Below are 21,868 nucleotides of genomic sequence, written 5' to 3'. Positions count from 1 at the left end.
TTCAAATTCTCTCTTTAAAGGAATGATCGTTTCATGGATTTCATTATGCATCCCAATTATATTTAGATCATCAACATATATAGCTAGGATCACAAATCCTAACGTTGTCTTTTTAATAAAAACACATGGACAAATAAGATTATTTGTATAGCCTTTGCTTATCAGATAATCACTCAGACAATTGTACCACATCCTTCCAGATTGTTTTAACCCATATAAAGATCTTTGTAATTTGAATGAACACATTTCTTTGGGCTTTGAGCCTAATTCTATAGGCATTTTAAATCATTTTGGAATTTTCATATAGATGTCACTATCAAGTGATCCATATAAGTAAGTTGCGACAACATCCATAAGACGCATTTCTAATTTTTTAGAAACTGCCAAACTGATTAAATATCTAAACGTAATAGCATCCATAACAGGGGAATACGTTTCTTCATAGTCAATTTATGGCCTTTGAGAAAAACCTTGAGCTACAAGTCTAGCTTTATATCTTGTAACTTCATTTTCTCATTACGTTATCTCACAAAAACCCATTTATATCCTACAGGCTTTATGGACTTTGGTGTTCTGACAATAGGTCCAAAAACCATTCGATTGTTTAGTGAATTTAATTCAGCTTGCATGGCATCTTTCCATTTGTTCCAATCTTGTCGATTTTGACAATCATATTTTGGTTCAGGATCATTATTTTCTTCCATGATATCACTTGCCACGGAATAAGAAAATATATCATCAATATTTTCCATTCCATCTCGATCCCACATTATACGTGTTTGGCCATAGTTGATTGATAACTCTTTGTTGGAATCATTTATTTCTTTATGAGGGAAGGTTATATCATTTACCTGATTTTCATAATCTTTGCTTTTTCGAGGATTTTTATCCTTTGAAGCGATTGGTCTCCCACGTTTTATAAGTTTTTGGAATTCATGAGGTACATTATCATGGTTTTTCTTACTTGGAATCTCAACTCGAGCTGGAGCATTAGCAACTAGTATATGAGATTTAGTGACCATGTTTGTATCAGTAAATGCATCAAGTAACTGATTTGCAATTTCTTGTAGATGTATTATCTTGTGAACCACTATCTCACTTTGTTTTGACCTTGGGTCTAGGTGTGACAATGATGGCACACACCATGATATATCACTCTCTTGCTTTTTCATTTCTCCCCCTAATACGGGGAATATTGCCTCGTTAAAATGGCAATCAACAAAACGTGTTGTAAATACATCACCTGTTAAAGGTTCAAGATATCTTATGATAGAAAATGTTTCATATCCAACATATATTCCTAACCTTCTTTGAGGACCCATTTTTGTGCATTGTGGTGGTGCAATAGGAACATACACAGCACACCCAAAAATTCTAAGGTGGGAAATGTTTGGCTCATTGCCGGAAACAAGTTGTATGGGAGAGTATTTATGACTTGCACTTGGTCTCACACGAATTAATGATCTAGTATGCAGAATTGCGTGACCCCAAATAGAAACATGGAGTTTTGTCCTCATTATTAATGGTCTAGCTATCAGTTGCAGGCATTTGATCAACGACTCAGCTAAGCCATTTTGCTTGTGTACGTGAGCAACAGGGTGTTAAACAACAATCCCCACAGACATGCAATAATCATTGAAAGAATGCGATGTAAATTCTCCCGCATTATCAAGCCTTACTCTTTAATGGTATAATCGGAAAAATGTGCACGTAATTTGATAATTTGAGCAAGAAATTTTGCAAAAGCCACATTACTAGTCGATAATAAAGAGACATAAGACCATCTGCTGGATGCGTCTATTAGGACCATGAAGTATCTAAATAGTATACATGATGGATGAATTGGTCCACATATGTCACCTTGAATTCTTTCAAGAAAAATCGGTGACTCTTTATCAACTTTTAATGGCGAGGGCCTTGTAATTAATTTTCCAAGAGAACAAGATGTACATTGAGGCATTTTATCTATTTTGTGAATCTTTTGATCTTTCAATGGATGCCCATGTGTATTTTCAATGATCCTTTTCATCATTGTGCATCCTGGACGGCCTAATCTGTCATGCCATAAGTTTACGATACCAGAATCACAATAGTTTTCTTTGACTGCCATATGTGCTTGAGGCACACTTATATATGTATAATGCAAACCAGAATGAAGCATTGGTAGCCTTTCTAATATATGACTTCTCTTTACAATATGTAAATATTTTTCATTATCAACAGTCCTCGACTGTGTATCATATCCATTATGACATATATTCTTGAAACTCAACAAATTTCTGGTTGATTTTGAAGAAAATAGAGCATTTTCTACTAAAAGCTTTGTACCATTCGGTAATTCTAAACTATCTTTTCCCACTCCTTCTATTATGTCTGAAGGACCTGATATTGTGTTAACATTTCCCTTTGTTAGTTTTAATTCGTAAAAATATTTTTGAGATTTTAAGATAGTATGTGTAGCACCACTATCCGCTATGCATAAATCAGCATCATTTGATTGATCTTTTGCTCCAATGAAATCCATTTTAATCTTCAAATATAAAGAAAAACAGTAAGTGCATATATTGTACATTCCTAAATTTATTACAATAAACTTTTATTTTTGCATGAAAGGAAAAGTAATTAAACATAGTTAAGACATAAACGTGAAAGGAAAGACATAATTATCCTTATAATTTAACAATATCAATTTCAGGGTTCTAATTCATTGATAAAATCTAAGGCATTCAACTCAATATAAATATCATCAATTTTGTCGATATGATTCACTTCCTTTTCCTTTCCTCTCGGAGATGCTTGATATAATTCACATAGATGTGAAGGTGTTCAACAAGTCTTTGCTCAATGATTAGTATCTCCACATCTGAAACATGAGCCTCCATCATTCTGGGACGTACCAACATCATTTTTAAACTTGTTATGCTGGTTAGTGTGGTAATTATTAGCTTTTTGGCTACGACCACAACTGTAACATTTGTATTTTGAGAACAATAATAAAAGAAAATTTATTATTACATGTGTGTCGTTAATTTAATTGTGTGTGATAGTGTTTGGATTATGTTGGGTTTGGGTTTGGGAATGGTTAGGAGAAGTTTATGGGCCCTAGGGCCCATGGAACCCTATATAAACCTCCTCAAACATCCAAATCCCATTTTCTCCTCCCATTCTTTTCCTCCCAACACACACACTCAAGAACACACACATATTTCTCTCAAACCCGGATTCCAATTCGAGCCAAAGGTAAGACAAATCTCATGTTCAACATCTTGAAACAACAAGAACATGTCCAGATCTACGGGTTGTCCAGATCCGAACCCGACCGAGACCAAAAAGGTGAGTTTTGGCCAACAATGTTAAGTTTTATGGTTGGTTTCGACATGCAAACCGATATAACGATTGATCGGGCTGTAAGATGTAAGAAAATATAAACTTGTTGGGCCGAGTGTTAACGGTTTCGTTTTAGGACAAAAAGGTGATGTTCGGACTATGTAAAACACGTGTATACAAAGTTGGTACAACCCAAAACCCATAAAAAGGGTAGAATCGAGTCCTAAGGAGGAGCCACAGAGAAATATGGCTTTAAAATGATAAAAATGAAGAAAAGGAGATTATATCCGCACAAAAAAGGAATCGCATCACTTGCCATGCCAAGCGAATGGTCCATGCGAAGCGAATGGCCATGCGAAGCGAATGGTCCATGTGAATTCTTTCAAATTGTTGTAAAAAGTGACCCGATTCATTTTCTGATGCATTTTTGATAAAGGGCCTATTAATGAAAATAAAAAAATTTTCAAGCTGACCTGGCAGCTCGACCCCAGCCAGGGGCTCTACCCCTTGGAACCTGCTAAGGGTTGCCGCCCCTAGACCCCGCTACCAGGGGCGCTGCCCCCGGACCCCCATTAGTTGAGGGTTTCATTAACTTAGATGTAAGAAGTGGTAGTAATGGATAATTGATACTCGTAACTTGTTACATAGTTAGCCGAGCTCAGTTAAGGAAGGGAGTTACGATAAACTCGGAAAGGAATCGTCTTCAGGTGAGTTCTAGCCCCATTTCTCTTTGAAATGTTTTCGGGGTTGTGTGCATACTTGTAAGACTAGAAGTATATGCAGTTATATACAAATATATGCATATATGTTGAAGAGGAATAACTAATGCAATAATGAAAGAAAGTGGTAAGAATTTGTATGTGCTTAGTTTGATAACTAGATATGATTGTAAGAGTCAAATATAATATAATGAAAGAATCAGGGTGGCAGGCCCTCCTAATACCTGGGTAAGAATAGAGGGGCCGAGTCTATAATATAGGTGCAAGAGATCGGGTGGCAGACCCTTATAATATCTGTGCAAGAGGTCGGGTGGCAGACCCTTATAATATTTGTGCTAGAGGTTGGGTGGCAGACCCTTATAATATCTGTGCAAGAATGTAAGAATAGTTATATGCTACGTGAGAAAATGTAAGAATAATGTAAGAATAGTACCAAATAATATTTGTACGTAAATAAAGGAACGTGTAAGAATAATCCTATAGCTTGATAAGCTAGAACTCACTCAGCGTAGCTGACTTTTAGTATGCACGCAGGTAAATAGATTGAAGGAGCTGGCTTGAGGATGGCACGTGGTAGGGACGGGAAGACTGGCATCTTGGGAAGAAATGTTATGAATTATTATGTTATGTTTTAAGATAAGTTAACTTTTGTTAAGACAAGATTCGATGTTTTGTAATGTAATGCATAAAGTTTTAATTATTCCGCGAAAGTTTTAATTAACTCTGGTTTTAGAACTGTGTTTATAAGTAAATCCAACACCAAAGTAGGGTTACCGGGAACGGGGCCTTACAACAACCACGACCGTGTACACATTCACGATTATTATTCCATTTAAATGAGTGGTTGCGACCATTAAAATGGGTTTTATTGAAATAGTTTCGGCCACGCCCACGGCATCGTCCACGGCCTTGTTCCCATTTACGTCCAGAATTCTTATGATCATTATTATAAGCAATATTTGCTTCTGGTATGGCTAATGATCCTATGAGACGAGCTTGATGGTTTTTCATTAATAGCTCATTATTTTTCTCTGCTATGATAAGATTTGTATTCAAATCAGAGTATGTTTGAAAATTTTTGCAACTGTAATTGTTGTTGCAAAATTATATTTGATGCGTGAAAAGTAGAGTAAGTTTTTTCTAACTTATCTCCCTCAGACATAATTTGTCCACAAAATTCAAGCCTTGAACATATATTTAATAGAGTATATGTATAATCATTAACTTTTTTTTAAATCTTGGAACCTTAGATTGTTCCATTCAGCTCTAGCAGTAGGGAGTAATGAGTCCCTTTAATGATCAAATCTGCTTTTTTATTCTTTCCATAAAGCACTCGGATTATCATAATTAAAATACTCCAACTGAAGTATTTCATCGATGTGTTTATGAATAAAGACATCAGCTTTTGCTCTATTGTGGTCATCCAATGTATTGTTTTCATTAGTTGCATCTAACACATCCATTGATTTGAGATGTCTTTTGCCATTTGCTGTCTATGGCATATAGTTCTCTCCAAAACTTTTGAGAGCCAAAAATTCAAGCTTTACAATATTCTTCATTTTATTACTAAACACAAATTAGATAAATATTAGGAATGCATGCTTATTAAACTTGAAAGAAAATACAAAGGTATAGCAATAAATAGATAAAGGAAAAAAGAAAAGATCAAACTCCTTAGGTGGAAGAGTACAAATTAAGAACAATAAGATTATATATCATCAATATGGTGGTTAACATCAAAACTGGGTGAAGCATCTTTCAAAATATTGTCTTAGGTATTTCTGAGAAGAGTAGTTTTGTATTTGTGAAAAAATTGAGATTGATAATTGGTTATTTATAGTGAAAAATTTATAACCATTTTATAACGGCTATATGATCATTTCATCTGCGGTTATACATACATACATACATACATACATATTATTTTGTAAATAATAGAATAAATGAGATATAAATGATAATCTATTAAATAAGATGTAAAATTAGTATGTAGAATAATAATACTAATGAACTTGTTTATTATACATAAATAATCATTAGCACATGAATAAAATTTAGTGTGCATAATAAAAGTTATAGAGATAGTAAGTAAAGGTTAGAGGGTTATTAGTCTCATAATTATTAAAAGTTTATAATAAGATGTATTTTATATTTATTTTGTTTTATCATTATAGTTGTCTTTTTAATCATTATTAATGATATGTTTACCTTGTTCATGATTGACGTCTTGTTACTTGGTTGATCTTCTTGATTAAGCCACAACGATTCGTGCTAATAACGTGTTATAATATAACAATGACTAACACATGATTAGTGTTATTTCTTAAGTGCTTTTAGAAGTGTTATAAGAGAAGTGGAGAAATATCTATATATCTTTGAAAATTGAAAGAGTATATATGATGGTGCATCTTTTCCTTTACATTAGTGTGGTATTATACTACAAAAGGAGTAGACAAAAATTACTATTAAGGAAATAACTAGGTAAGTAAGGTTAATTCTAGACTTTGAAAATGTATCCATCCATTTATTGTAAATTTGACCCAATTATTTATTACAGAAAATACCTTAGAATTATTCAAGACATGGGCGTTTACACTGTAACTTGGTCAATTTCGATAAAAATTATGAGCTGAACTGGACCAGATTGCCGGATTTTAGTCGTTTGACTATTCTAACCAAATATTTTGAGGTGAGCAAATATGGTTACAAATTCATCCTCATATACATGGCTACATCAATTTATTATTTATCTGGCTTTAAGTTTCCAAATTCAAAAATTATATAAGAAATAAATAAAACATATTTAAAAAATACATATGATAAAACCAAAAACATATTAAGCTTGAAAATTGGTCACATCCATTTGTATACTAAGAACATATAGCCATGTACTCAATGCACCAACATATTTAACACAAAACCAGCCTCCATAACAACACACCCCACAATAATATAAAAGTGAAAACACTATCCGATATCGCGAGAAACAAAAAATACAAAAGTAAACCAAGAACGTCGTCAAGCTACCTTGGCCAAAGCATCATGAAATGACGAGCAGTCCCATAGCTCGATACGATGACATGTTTCTGTATTCAAAAGTCAACATAAAATCGTTAATGATACAATTACTTATAAAAAGGACGATAAGAGCAGAGAAAATAAATCCCATATAAGATTAAAATGTTATTATACAATATCATAAGTTGTTGATTCGGTATGGATATGAGACGATAACCTGATCAGATATTCAGATCTGATCCAAGATCCAACTTGCATGTCAGATCCAGATCCGATCCATGGTTTTATCAAATACTAATAATACTAACATAATGTTTTTGTCTTGCAAATACAAATGTACTAAAAAATTGTCGCTAAATTTCGCACATAAAACAAATTTGTAACATAAAATGCATCTAAGACGATAAATTTGTCCTAATTACCAAACAAATCTTTAAAGCATCACCCCTTTCATGTTTCCTTAATAAGTACACAACTACACAAGAAAAAAACTTATGTCACTCGAACAAAACGAACAGTGTATACATGATTACTTGTTGGTATGTTTCACATCAAGGGGGCATGTAACATGTTTGACCCATATATGCAAAAGTGTGTTATACTGCTAACGGGCCCAAAAGTACAATAATAATTTCAAGCTAAAAAGAAATGGCCCAAATGAATTAAGTAATTTAGAAGTCACCAAAAGTGCATCAGAGTGTTTACAATCTCATTTTATTCAAAGAACTTTGATTATTATTATAACAATAACTTTTCACATCATAATAACTATTTATGGAATTATAAAAGAAACGGACTAAATAGCTTCGAAGATTCATCCAGCACCCCAACCTGGTCACATTATTACTAGTAATCTTTTAACATTTGACAACCAGATAAAAAAATTTATAAAAACTAAAAAAGAAACAACTTTAAGATTATTTCAAGATAACACACCTGATATTACCGCCCGGATCCTGAAAACAACTCGAATATTCCACAGCAACTCTTCCACGAGGTCGTATTTTGCACTGCTATCGGAGTTGAAGCTGCTGGAACCACCTGCATACATTTTCACAGTTTTATAAAGCATTCAAAGATCACATATAGAAAAAAAAAAGATAATATCTTGAAACAATAAAGATTATACATGTCTAACAGAGTGTTCAGTTGTCACAACTTCATTAGCACAACCTGCACCATTAGCATCAGAAACCAAGTCTTTTGGAGGTACAGAAGATGACACGTTATCCTTTGATTCCGACTCAGTCTTTTCAACCAACGGTTGCAATCTTTCCACCTCATCTTCTTTCAAAACCGGTTCTGCAACTACAGTAGAATCCGCACAATCATCAACCACTTGTGTCACTTCTTCTACAACCAAATCTTTACTCTCCTCACTCTTTATTTCATTAACCACCCATGACACTTCTTCGACAACCGAATCTTTGGTCTCCCCGCTCTTTATTTCATCAACCGCATGCGACACTTCTTCTACAACCAAATCTTTACTCTCCTCACTCTTTATTTCATCAACCACCCATGACACTTCTTCTACAACCGAATCTTTGGTGTCCCCGCTCTTTGTTTCATCAACCGCACGCGACACTTCTTCGACAACCAAATCTTTATTCTCCTCGCTCTTTATCTCATCAACCACATGCGACACCTCTTCTACAACCAAATCTTTACTCTCCGCACTCTTTATCTCATCAACCACACACTTCTTCTACCAACGCATCAACCGGCTTAACCGGTTCAACAATCGGCGAAATCTCTTCAGGAACCGACTCAACCGGCGCAGATTCAATAACCACCACTTCCTTTTCCACCACACGCGACTCATCATCCGAACTATCACTAGAACTCGAACTACTCCCATTAACATTCTTCGACTTCGACTTCGACACCGCTTCAACCACAACACTCCCCTCTTCCTCATTCCCATCCTTCGATATCTTTTCAGACGAACTATCTTCCCTCTTCACGACCTCGACCGACGGACCCTGCGCGGTCGGAGAACTAACTTCCCCTCCATCATTCTCCTCTGCAATCACTGGATCCATCCAAATCAAGATTATTTCAAATTTTCAAATCAATCACAAATTGAACTTAAAAAAGCCCTAAATATTCCAATTGGGCGAGTCTAGTTGTCAAACAACTCAAAAGTTTCAAACTTTTTGCACAAATTAAACTCAAATTGGACTTTAATCAAATACCCAATACAGATAAGCAAGACCCACAAAGGCTACAAGAAGTGGATGCATGATAAAGAGACAGATGTGCAAACACTAAATTAATAAACTTTAAGTGAAATAAAGGCATACCCATGAAGCAAAATGGGTTAAAAAAGGTACCTTGATGAGGGTGAGTTGAGGATGAGTCATTAACCTTCTTCTTCTTGGCAGCTTTTCTCTTCTTAGTACCTGAAGGCATGATTCAAGAAGAACAAGGGGTGCTGGTTGTCTTGGACTCTTTGTCTGTCTGGGGTAGGCCTTGGCTAATGGCTAGACAACCACCCGATGAAATGAATGTTGTTGGCTTGGGTAGTAATTAATAATAATAATAATAATAATAATAATAAAGATTCAAAGTTAAAAATAACAAAATAGTGTCACTGGCACTTTTTGGCAGGTTGCATATGCTGAGGGGTATGGGGGTGGGGTGGGGGTGGGTGTCCAAGATCACAAATTTTTTTATGAAAAAAATAAAATAAAAAAGAAAAGAATCTTGTCTAGATTTAATGATTTCCTTACAAATTTTGAAATTTTGTTTTGTGCAAAATGATTTTAAATCATGTTTTGAGATTTTTATTTAATTTGGTATCTTGTTAATTAATAGATATATGTTTATTGATTTTGCATAATTTATATTATTTTAAAAAGTTTCTTTTTTTCTTTTTTGTTTACTGTAAAGAATTTGTTTTAGCAAATCGGTGGAAATGAAAATTGTGATTGAGATGGTGGTGGAGGAAGAACGAAGCGGTTGTGGTGAATGAGGCATATAGTGGAAGCGGAGGTTTCATATGCAGAGAAGATGAAGATTGAAGGTATAGTGGATTTGGAGGTCTAATTAGAATGAAATAGAAACATAATGCACGATACAAAACTAATGATGTAGTGTTTTATTTGAAATTGTATATCTATAAATTGCAGGATGCCAGGATTTATCAATTATATGTTGTGTTTGTCGTGGATTTTGTATTTTCACTCATTTTAATGTTAAAATAGAGGTTAATTATTTTACATAGCCAATTTACCCTCTTTTTTTTCGTATTTTAAAAACATAAAATAAACTTATATGAAACTTCGTAGGTGAAGCCCCCATTTCATCATCTTTCTCCTTAACCCTATCTCTCCCTCACCCGTTGACATCAACTTGACAATTGTTTCTAGTGGTTTTGATTTCGCCATCAAGGGCGTTGTTTTGATGCACTCCATTAGTCCCTTTCAACCCTATAAATGCTAATTTATAAGGATTGATAATAGCAACGAAAGTCCAACTTTTTAAAAAAAGGCTGCTTAGTTAGAGATTTTTTTGAATAAATTGAAATTCGTCAATGAATTGCACTTTAATGGATGTATTTGGAATTTGCCTGAATGCTTCAAAACTTATAGCAATTGTAATATATAAAATTAGTTGTAACGAATTTGGATGATAAAAGAGTCATAAAAGAAATAAAATCTATTACTACGGCCACCACCAACTGGTGACACCACCAATGACGTCTTTCCACAACCCCATCGCCCATACTAGCCACTTCACCTAACGCCTTCACCACCCCTACCCCTACCCCATCTCCACCATCATTGATGCCACCTATAATGCCCGATTGCTGCTACTCTTGCCCAACCACGACCACTACAACTCTAGGCAGTCGAGGAGTGGTGCCATAGAGTTGTCGACGAAGGTGGAGTGGGGGGGGGGGGGTGGCGGCGATGAATAGGGTGTCAATGTTCAAGGTGTCGGGTAGGGATCACAATGACTTGGGTTTAAGTCATCACAAACCTACACCCAATTATAAAATCATGTCCCATACCTAACTTAAAATCCATCAAGGATCTATCAAACACTTACTCGTTAGGTATATTTATGTTGCATATATTTAAAATAAATTAAGTTGGTAGGAACGTTGATTTTAATTGTGCATATTATATATTGTATATACCTAATATAAATAAATAATAAAGAAAACCATGTGGAACATATAATTGAGTAAATAAGTATATGTTATCATGTAACATATTTGAGTAATTCGGTTTATCACAAAATAGTAAACTTGGTCCATATCCGTGAAAATTCCAAAACTAAATTCATACTTGATTACCCGACCCTATATCCGTCCATATGTTTTGGATTTCGGGTAATCCTATAGGGTTCGAGTTTCATTTTTATCATAGTGTCGGGCAACAAGGTTGGTCCCACTCATAAATTCTATTTATTTTGGTTAAATTGCTTGTCTTTGATTTATTGTTGAATTTATTAGATAAAAGAATTTGTTGGAACAACATCCTATAGGTTGTCTTAGCCTATGTAACATATAGTCTTAAATATATTTTAAAAAACAAGAACAAAAAAAAATAAATAAAAAATATTGCACAAACATATTTTTTTTCGAACGACCAACAAATTAAACCTGATTACTCGGGATAACTTAATGACACAAGGCGACCTTATACACCCGCGATAGTAAACATCAGAAAAACCATAGTTCGAATGGTCACTGCGATAAACCCAAATGGGATCATATTCGAACTTGAAACCTTACGGCTTTCGGCCCAAATCTTCACATACATTCCGATACCACGTGAGTTAAAGCTCTTTGGCATGTAACATGAAATTAAAGGACCCAGATGCAAATAAGAAAAGATTAGTCCATTCTTTCGTTCTGCAGACTGTCAAGATCTGATAATAAACCTTCATCATTTTCAGCTTCACACACAATTTGTCAAATAAACCAATTCTTGATCATCATGGATGCTTTAAGGAAGCAAGCAAGTAAGCTTCGAGATCAAGTTGCCAAACAACAACAGGTAATTCAATCACCCTTAATTATCTGATTCAAGAATCTTACTGACTTAAAGTTTGAATCTTTATGGTTCAATTTGTATGCATATAGTCAATAATAAGTGAATTGGGAATTGGGTTTGAGATTTATGTTTAGGGTTTTTGTTATGAGGAGAATTGGGGCTTTCTGTTTATACATTTGGCCATTTAGGCACTAATCAAGAAATAGGGTTGAAACTTAAAATATACTTATTCGTGCAGTGTTCGGGTCAACCCAATTTATGTTCATTTATCAGTATACTAAGTACTAACTTAGTGGCAATTATTACTCCAATTCATTTAAGGGCCATCCTGAAAATCGTAAAAAAAGATTGGACCTTTAGACCATGCGTAGTCAAAACTAGGTAAGCCCAGGCATTTTACGCCATCTGGCGCTTAGTCAGCATTTCAAAGTTTCACAAAAAACAAGTGTAGTGGGAAAATTCCATAAGTACTAGGGCTGTTCACGAGTTGAGCCCGAGTCGAGCCAGGGTGGTTTTGAGCTCAGGCAGCTAGGTTCTATCTCTATTTTGAAGTTAAACGAGCTTAAGATCGAGCCAAAGAGCCGAGCCTGGGTCGATTTTGGCTCGGTTACAAAAATGATCCAAATCAGCTCAGGATGTTTCAAATCAACTTTTTATAGCTAGTTTTATTCGAGCTTTTATCGAGCGAGCCACGAGCCCAAGCTTCGAGCTTTTTGAACAGCCCTCATAACTCTCCCACAATCATTATTTTATTCCTCCATTCTCTCTCTATCTCTCACACAACTCTCCTCAAAACGTGGGCCATTGCAAGTTATGTACATAACGCCACCCAAAATGCTCACTCAACACCCATAATGCCGGGGGTGGGGGATGGTGTTCCCAGGCATTTTGGCTTCAAAACGCCACAATAAGGCCACCACTACGGATGGTCTTAGTAAAAAGAGTTTTTTTTTTGGCTTAAACAATTAAATTTTTAAATGGGTTTACTGGTTATGTTTTGGCTTGTGCAAAACATTTTTTTTATTAAAATGGGCTCAAATGAATTGATTAATTGGGTGTAAACATTAAGAATACATATTTTTTTTTTCAAAATAGTTAAATAATTTTTTTTTTGAAAAAAAAATTCCAGGGCTACCAGGGTAATCGGGCCGAGGACAGTCGACCTCCCCGCCCCGCCTCATAGCTGGCCATGATTGAGCTTTTTTTGTAATTTGTGTTATGTTAATTGTTTAGACTTTTATTGTGTTTTTCCGTCACTCCCAATTAACAAACTTGGGTTTATATATTTAGCTCGAGAGTGTAAGCGAATGGGAGTCCGATGAGTTGGCAGTTAGAACTAATAAAATAGAACTGTTGTAGTGAAGAATAGATATAATGGTTCAAAAGGAAAATCAGTTTCATGGTTATACTATCCTTAAAACAAGGCTAAAATGTGTCTAAAACCCCCAAAAACCATATGCTTCTGCTATGTGCCTTGCTTATTTCTGGACCTCGTTTATCTAGCGCCTCTTGCCTAGGCCCAAGGCTCAGCCTTTGCACCTTGAGTGCACCTTTGACAACTATGCAAAAAACTGTTTGTTTTTTCATGTCAAATATATATTTGTAAGTAGGTATTTCCTGGATATGCCTATATGTAATTTAACATTCTTTATATTGATTGTTTCAGGCTGTGATAAAGCAGTTCAGTGCGAGCGGATATGAACATTCAGATGTAATGGTCATTGATGAGTTGGAATTACAAAGACACCAGCAGCTGGAAAAGCTCTACCGATCAACTCGTTCAGGAAAGGTAACAATGCATATGTTAATCACTTTATTGATTTTACGTTAACATATTTAAATATTGGCCCAAATTTTCTTTGTTTTATTTTTGTCAGGATTTTCAAAGAGAACTGGTTAAAGCAGCAGAAGCTTTTACAGCCATAGGATATAAGCATATAGAAGCAGGCGAAAAGTCCAAACCACTATATGCTACAATTTTCCAACATTAATATATTATTATTATTATTATTATTATTATTATTATTATTATTATTATTATTAAAATTAGGAACCAAGTTGTCTGAAGAATGCTGCAAATATGGATTGGAGAATGCCAATGATGAAATTTTGGGCAAGGCCGCATCTATATACGGTGATGCACGTAAACATGTGGAAAAGGAGCAAGAAGATTTCACAAGACTGTTATTCACACAGGTTAGTTAATAATCTATTCTAATGACATGTTATAAGCTATATCTCATTTTCTTGTTAACCGCAGTTGACAAGTTGTCTCAAAATTTCAGATTTTAGAACCTTTGAGAGCAATGATAAGTGGTGCTCCTTTGGAAGACGCTCGCCATCTGGCTCAACGTTACAGCCGAATGAGGCAAGAAGCAGAGACACAGGTAATCCCTTGATATGTAAACAGGTCGACCCGTTCTTAAGTAAACGGGTCGAAACTCCCACTTCTGATAACATGCTCTACTGATTCTAAACTTTGTTGTCACATTGATTATAAGTTATAACTGAATATGAAAGCAAACAGGCAGCAGAAGTTTCTAGAAGACAGGCCCGAGTTAGAGAAGCTCCAATTCCCGAGAACGTGACCAAGTTGCATGCAGCCGAAGCTAGAATGCAGGAACTTAAATCAAACATGTCTGTACTAGGTAAAGAAGCATCTGCTGCATTGGCTGCTGTTGAATCACAGCAACAAAGGCTTACTTTCCAGAGACTTGTTGCAATGGTTCGTGTGCATACGGTTATTCATCTTTTATTACTTGAAAGAACAATCTTTAAACATTCTAATAATATTTTTAATGAATTTGAAGGTTGAAGGTGAAAGAACATATCATGAGAGAGTAGCTGCTATTCTGCACCAGATAGAAGCTGAGGTAAGTGCTAATAATTTGCTGAGGTGGCAATCTTACCCGTTTATCTATAAACGGGCCTATTTGCGTTGTCGTTTATTTCTAACAGGTAAAATGTGTCAGGCTAAAGAATTTAACAAAATATGAAACATGTCAAACGGGTATAAAGTTATCCAAAGTGTATCAACTATCAAAACACGTGTTTTGACCCGGACCCATTTGACTGTTACCTGACCCACCCGTTTGGCGACCTCTACTATATGCAATTGACGGTTTGTGTGATATTGCGAACTTCTTGATAGATGGTTTCTGATAAACAAAGGAGAGAGTGCGCACCGCCTGCAGTACCGTCTAATCTTGTGTCGGATAAAACTAAGTACTTTTTGGCTAAGGTAATCTTTGTTTAATACGGGACCCAACTACTGAGCCCTGCTTAATTAATTGATTTGGGTTGATGTTATATCGTTATGCAGGCAATGCATGGGTTTGAAGCTTCATCTGATAAGGAACTAAGCCTCGCAATTGGCGACTATGTTGTAGTGCGAAAGGTTAGCAGTTTACAAACGGGTCAATTTGGGCTGTATAATTTAGGGGTGCAAACGAGCCGAGCCCGAGCTCGACTAGGCTCGAACTCGGCTCATTTCGAGCTTTATTTTCAAAGCTTGAGCTCGGCTCGTGAGTAGATTCTCAGGCTCGAGCTCGGCTTGTTTACTATTTATCAATTATTTATTATATAATATAATTATTTATATATAGTTTTTTCTATTATAATTTTATGTATAAAAATATATATTATTTAGCTATTTTTATTTATTTTTTCATAACATTATATATATATATATATTAATAATTATTAAACATATATTTTAAAAAATTATATAAATGGCATGCTCGTTTTGGCTTGTGAACCGGCTCGAGCTCGATAAGTGAAACTCGGGCTCGGGCTCGGGCTCGGGCTCGATTATTAAATGAGCTTACTTTTAAGCTCGGGCTCGATTAAGCTTGGCTCGAATGCTCGATCGAGCTTTTTAACAAGCCGATCTCGAGTAGCTTGCGGGCAGCTCGGCTCGTTTGCACCCCTAGCTGTATTTTATGTCAAACGGGGCAAATAGTTTTTCGAGCTTAAAGTTGAACTGAGTCAAACTGGTTAAAAGTCTTTCCAAGTTTTTAATAAATTTAACTTTTTAAATAGGTTTATCTATTTCAACTTTTAACCCGAACCAGTTTGACCCATTACCTGACCTATCGGCCGTTCACATATTTACATCTAGTTATTATCCTCAGGTGAGTCCATCAGGATGGTCAGAAGGAGAATGCAAAGGTAGAAACGGGTGGTTTCCGTCTGCTTATGTGGAGAGACGTCAAAGGCTTCCTAACACCAACGGGACAGCCGACTTTTATTAATCCACGATCTTATTTTCTTTACGTGCGTCTCTCATATTAAATTCCATTTGTAGCATTTCATTTGTTGTTTCCACTTGATAGGTTTTTGTATTTTGAGAAGATTATAGTTGATGAATATGTACTTTAAATGGCCATATGACAAATGAATGCTGCTGTGTTTTGTTTCAAGAACATGAATAAACCATGTAAAAATGTTTTCTTTTTTACGCAAGTCATTGTCATTCTGAAACCCGGCCCAATAAAACCTGAGATCCAAGGCCCTTTGGGTTCCAGATTTCAACATATTTTGGGTCGGCCCGGCTAATTTCAGTTTCTTTGGGGTTTTACGCCTAGAGGTGCACAAAAAACCCGAACCCGAAACCGGACCCGAAAAAATATCCGGAACCGGGTTTTTTTTATACCCAAACCCGACCCTACCCGTAGGGTACGAATAGGCCAATAGGGTATGCATTTCGGTACCAAAACCCGTACCCGGAACCGGGTCCGATTTATACCCAGTAATACCCGAAACCCGGTTCCGGGTATGGCCGGAACCGGTTCCATACCCGGAACCGGGTTTTTCCAATACCTGAAATCGGGTTTTTCAAATACCCGATCTGTACCCGAAAAATACCTCAAAAATACCCCTTAAAAAAATCTAATTTATACCCGAAAAAAAACCCGGAAAAAGCCCCAAAAAAACCCAAAAATAGGGTTTTTTCAATACCCGAAAATAGGGTATTCAAATACCCGGTTCTATACCCGACCCGATGCATAGGGTATGGTTTTTAGAGAGAATACCCGGACCCGAACCCGACCCGGGTATTGCCAATACCCGATTTTCTAATACCCGGTCATATCCGAACCCGGTTCCATACCCAAACCCGGGTATTTGAAAAACCCGATATATGCACCTCTATTTACGCCTGGAATAAATTGAACTCGGTCCAGCCTATTAATGGGCCACATTGCCATAAATAACGAAAAGAGCAATCGGCCCACAAAAATGCAAATTAATAAAATAGGCCCACAATGTTCAATAATTTTTATTCAAAGAAAGTTATGAATATTATGTATAGCTAGCTTTTGAATACGTGTATTATATGGGATTTATCAAACAATAAAAATAAATAAGGCCTGTTATTTCAATTGTGATTCTCAAAATACTTATGAATTAATTTAATGTAGACTTAAAGGAAAAATAAACGGGTTAACGAAAGTTACTAAAATAGCATGGTTTTGGAAACGTCAGGTGTGGATTTGCAAGAAATTTAAAAAATGTGCTAAAGTTGCGTAGTTGGTCAAACTTCAGATATGAAAATAACACTATGTTATAAAATCCACACCATGTTATAACCCGTTTGACAAAATGATTTTAACCCATGACTCATGAATAGCTAGAATGAATGAAATGAGAGATTAGAAATTAGGAGAAATATAGGCTTGACACCTAATCTTCAACATTATCTTTGCTCCGTTTTCTTTTATTAGTATTGTAAAATAAGATAAGATAAGATTGTATACCACCCCTTTAGTAATTAAAGAATTATATACGTTCATTCTAAAAGTGAATATATTTTTGTTAAAAGAATTAATAAAATAATCATTTTACCTTGTTTAGTTCTAAACTTTAAAATCTCATACTTACGCAATATTTTAACTTGTATTGAATTGTGGGGTTAGGTTATAATAGGAAGTATACTTTTTGTAGGAAAGATAAGAAGTAATCTTATCCATTGATTTTGAATATGGAGGGTTGAGATTAGTTTAGGAGAAATCAAGTGTGAACACAAGGTAAAGGGCATAAAAGGAATAACACATTTGTTGACTTTCTCTCTCCACATGCAAGACGCATGCCAAATTCCCCCATCATTTTAAAACGTCCATAACTTTTTTTTACGACGTTTTTATTGAAAAACAAATTCACCATAATAACGAGTGTCTTTTTATCTTTTATATGAGTACCATATTGTAATATAAAAATTAAAAAAAAATTAGTGGGTTTTTTACAAATTGTGTTTTACCGAATTGTGTTTTACAAAATTGTGTTATACAATAGTATTTTTCATTGTGTTTTTTCCATTGTGTTATTTACATTGTGTCATACAATTGTGTTTTTTTATTGTGTTTTTATCATTGTGTTTTTTTTTCATAGTGTATTTTTCCATTGTGTTTTTTTCATTATGTTTTTTCGGACTTTTCCGGCGATGTGGTGGCGGTGGGTGACGGTTGTGGTGGCGGTGGGCGGTGGAGTGGTGGTGGTTGTAAGAGATGAGTGAAGATGTAATTGAGTTTTATGTAAGTGGGTTTTTGAAATTAATTTAAGTGGGTTTTGAGATTAAAATAAGTGGGTTTTGATATTAAAGTATAAGACTAAAATACCCTCCTTCCTAGAAAAATCAAATTTCTTATTTGAACCTAACCCTTGAATTGTGTTTTTGTTACAAGTTCAGTAGATAGTTACCACGAAAAAAATCAAATAAAAAGGAAGGAAAAAAAAGGTATACATTGTAATAAAGGCGAGAAATTATAGTAAGAGTTGCTGAAAAGTGGCAAAAGTATCTGCTTGAAAATCTTAGGTGCTGTTTGTTTTTTAATAGGTAAAATGTTTGTAGTCTGCAGACCACATCTGCAGATATCTGTAAAAGAAGAGACGGACCAAACCCCTGTAGTTTGTAATAAGAAAACTATTTTTTAACGTCTGTAGATTGCTAAAATAAACAGGTAGTGATGTACAAACTGTGGTAGTGGGTGATGGTGGTGCTGGATGGTGATAGTGGTGGGTGGTGGTGGCGGGTGGTGGGTTGTGGCGGACGGTGGTGGTGATAGAATGGTGGTGGTTGTAGAAGGCGATGGTGGTGGTTGAAGGCAGTGGTGGGTGGTGGATATTGGTGGTGGACGATGGTGATAGACAGTGGGTGGCAGACGGTGGTGGTGGTGGTGACGGACGATGGTGGTGGGTGACGGACGGTGGGTAATTGGTGAGGGTGGACGGTAATGGTGGCGAACTGTGGGTGGTGTTGGTGGTGGCGGACGATGGGTGGGTGGTGGCGGTAGCGAACAGTGGGTGGTGGTGGTGGACAGTGAGTGCTGGTAGAGTGTAGTGTTTTAATCCTCTGTAGACCTTAGAAGATCTCAGAAGTGAATGGACCGAGTTTGTTTCAAGAAGAGCTTGCAAAGACGTTTTTTAATGAAACATTTTCGAGAAAACAAACAGCATGCAGATGGCAATGTCTGCGCGACGTTGACAAAAGAGTCTACACATACCTTTTTCAGAAAAACAAACAGCACCTTAGTATATTTTTATACACAAAACAAAATTTTAAAAATCAAGATTTAAATAGTCTTTAAAGTTTGGGGTCAAGTTATTATACAAATGGGGACAAAATGAGAAGAATTTGTAGCAAAAAAAACACCTTAAAAAATAATTAAAAATTAATAAAAAAATCATAACTCAAAAATTAATTAAAAAAACATAAAATGTTTCCACCGTCTTCCTCGTTCATAAAAAAAAGAAAAGAAAAGAAAAAAAAACCTTGAAAAAGACATAATGTCGAGGAAAGAAGATCATTGTGTCTATCATTGTGTTTTTTGTTTATCTTCGTCATTGATTGTGTCTATTTTCCTTGAAATTGTGTTTTTTTTTCTTGATATTGTGTTATCTTACTTATTATTGTGTTATATTTTTTTACGACCTATTGTGTCTTTTTTTTATTTATCATTGTGCTGTTTGTTCATTTTCGACATTGTGTTTTTTTTCTCGGCGTTGTGTCTTTTCGTTTTTTTTTTATTTTTTAGAAAGGGAATGACGGGGGGTGGGGGGGGGGGGATTTTGGTTTTTTATTTTTTTTCATATTTTATTTATGTTTTGATTTATGATTTTTTTATTATTTTTTTGAATTTGTTTTAAGTGGTTTTTGTATGGCCACAAATCCTTCCCACACTTATTATTTTTGTCAAATTTTGCATCTTTTCCCTTAAATTTGATATTTAGAAACTTGTAAGTTTTTACAATATTCTTAATCTTTAATATATATAAACGAACTCTTTAAAATTTCTTTGATTGCCCCCTACATTCTCTCAAGTCACTAGATTGTTTTATTTGTAAATGGTGGCTTCTCATACATTTGATCCGAATTTACAGGTATGGGTCTCACCAAACCCAAATAGCTCTTAAACAGGTTATAACATCTCAATGAATTAAAAATTAATCTTATCAAATATTTGAATAGAAAATCCTATAAAGTAGGGATATACTAAAAATTAATACCCGTTTTTTCCCCTTAAAGTGCATTATTTATAATTAATAAATAATTTTATAATAAAAAATAAGCGGGTCATGGGTCTCACATAACCCATATAGCTTTTAAATCGGGTTATAACATCTCATTTATTTGTGAAATCCTTTCATTATCAAATCTTAAGTATATTATTAAATTCCTTACAATAAATAAAATAAAAATAAAATATATACAAATATTAGAAATAAATAATGTAAAACAATCCGTAATAAGGGGGTGTTTGGGATTGAGTTTGAAAAATGCTTATTAGCTTATTGGCTTTTTCAGAAAGCCATTTTGAAAGCTAGGATTTGGGGCTTTTGGAAAACTGTTTTTTAATCCTTTCAAAAAACTAAAATAGAAAAGATTTTTGTGATTGCCAAACACATTTTAATTTATTGGCTTTTTGAAAACACCAATAAACCAATAAGCATTTTTCAAACTCAATTCCAAACATGCTCTAATCGTACTATACTATTAAAGCAATACAAGGTTTTCACATGACATTCAACTAGCATGTCTACATAGGCTTCTAATTCATCAATTTTCCATTTATATAACTTCCACATGCTAATTTGAACATTAATTTTAAATATTAACTCCTAAGTTCAAGAAAGTTTCAAAATAAATTGTTATAATAATCATTTATTGAGTAATAAAGACAATTAATTGTTTTCATTGTTATTTTTTTTTAATTTTGAGACTTTGTTATTTTTTTTTTGGATTTTGGGAAATTATTTATAAACGTTTGGATGGGATGCATGGATGCTTGGATTGAAATGGTGGTTTAAGTCACGAGGTTTGGATTATATTGTTGCTTTATTAAACACGTGGTTTTATAAAAATTTTAATTATATCTCATTGTTATCTTCATATTTTTAGCATTTTTTATGTTGTGTACTTAAATGTTTTATAATTTCAATAAAAATAGTTTTTATAACACACAACTTATGATACAGCATCTAAATGTTTACGTTTCATATTTTACAACATATGACTTCAGTAGATGATGAAGTTTTAATTAATATGTCTTTTTTGTTTCATGATATAAGTTAGAAATATGTGGCATGACTTATAATTATGTTTTAAATTGTTATTTTTTTCTACTTGTCTTTTGTATGTTAGATTCTTTTAATTAAAATAGCAATGTAATACCTTATAATAATAATAATAATGCTATATTATCTGACGTTTAAAATTCATTAAAATCTATATATCACACACACACACACACATATATGTAACACGAGTTCTACACATGAATTTTTACATATTTTCTTTTC

The 21,868-nt window shown here is 34.6% G+C and overlaps 2 protein-coding genes across 2 annotated transcripts; one reads left to right on the top strand and one right to left on the bottom strand.

The window, feature by feature from the left end:
• Positions 1–7,936: 7,936 nt before the first annotated feature.
• Positions 7,937–9,490, bottom strand: LOC143538535 (uncharacterized). The gene is made up of 4 exons (XM_077032079.1): positions 9,401–9,490; positions 8,768–9,099; positions 8,194–8,712; positions 7,937–8,105 (listed from the first exon to the last, which is right to left on the bottom strand). Exons 1-4 carry the CDS (start codon positions 9,477–9,479, stop codon positions 8,007–8,009), a joined length of 1,029 nt encoding a protein of 342 aa, XP_076888194.1. The 5' UTR covers positions 9,480–9,490; the 3' UTR covers positions 7,937–8,006.
• A 2,513-nt stretch (positions 9,491–12,003) lies between these two features.
• LOC143538534 (SH3 domain-containing protein 3-like) lies at positions 12,004–16,449 on the top strand. The gene is made up of 10 exons (XM_077032077.1): positions 12,004–12,076; positions 13,740–13,862; positions 13,951–14,020; positions 14,124–14,269; positions 14,359–14,460; positions 14,601–14,798; positions 14,884–14,946; positions 15,225–15,314; positions 15,396–15,470; positions 16,207–16,449. The coding sequence occupies exons 1-10, from the start codon at positions 12,017–12,019 to the stop codon at positions 16,324–16,326; spliced, it is 1,047 nt and encodes a 348-aa protein (XP_076888192.1). The 5' UTR covers positions 12,004–12,016; the 3' UTR covers positions 16,327–16,449.
• Positions 16,450–21,868: the final 5,419 nt, after the last annotated feature.

The sequence above is a fragment of the Bidens hawaiensis genome, unplaced genomic scaffold, assembly GCF_021521415.1.
Source record: "Bidens hawaiensis isolate Kalapana, Puna unplaced genomic scaffold, B.hawaiensis_p1.1 tig00011638_1, whole genome shotgun sequence".
Classification (NCBI taxonomy): Eukaryota; Viridiplantae; Streptophyta; class Magnoliopsida; order Asterales; family Asteraceae; genus Bidens; species Bidens hawaiensis.
Note: the sequence above shows the minus strand (reverse complement) of the source record. Positions and strands in the feature narration are given on the sequence as shown.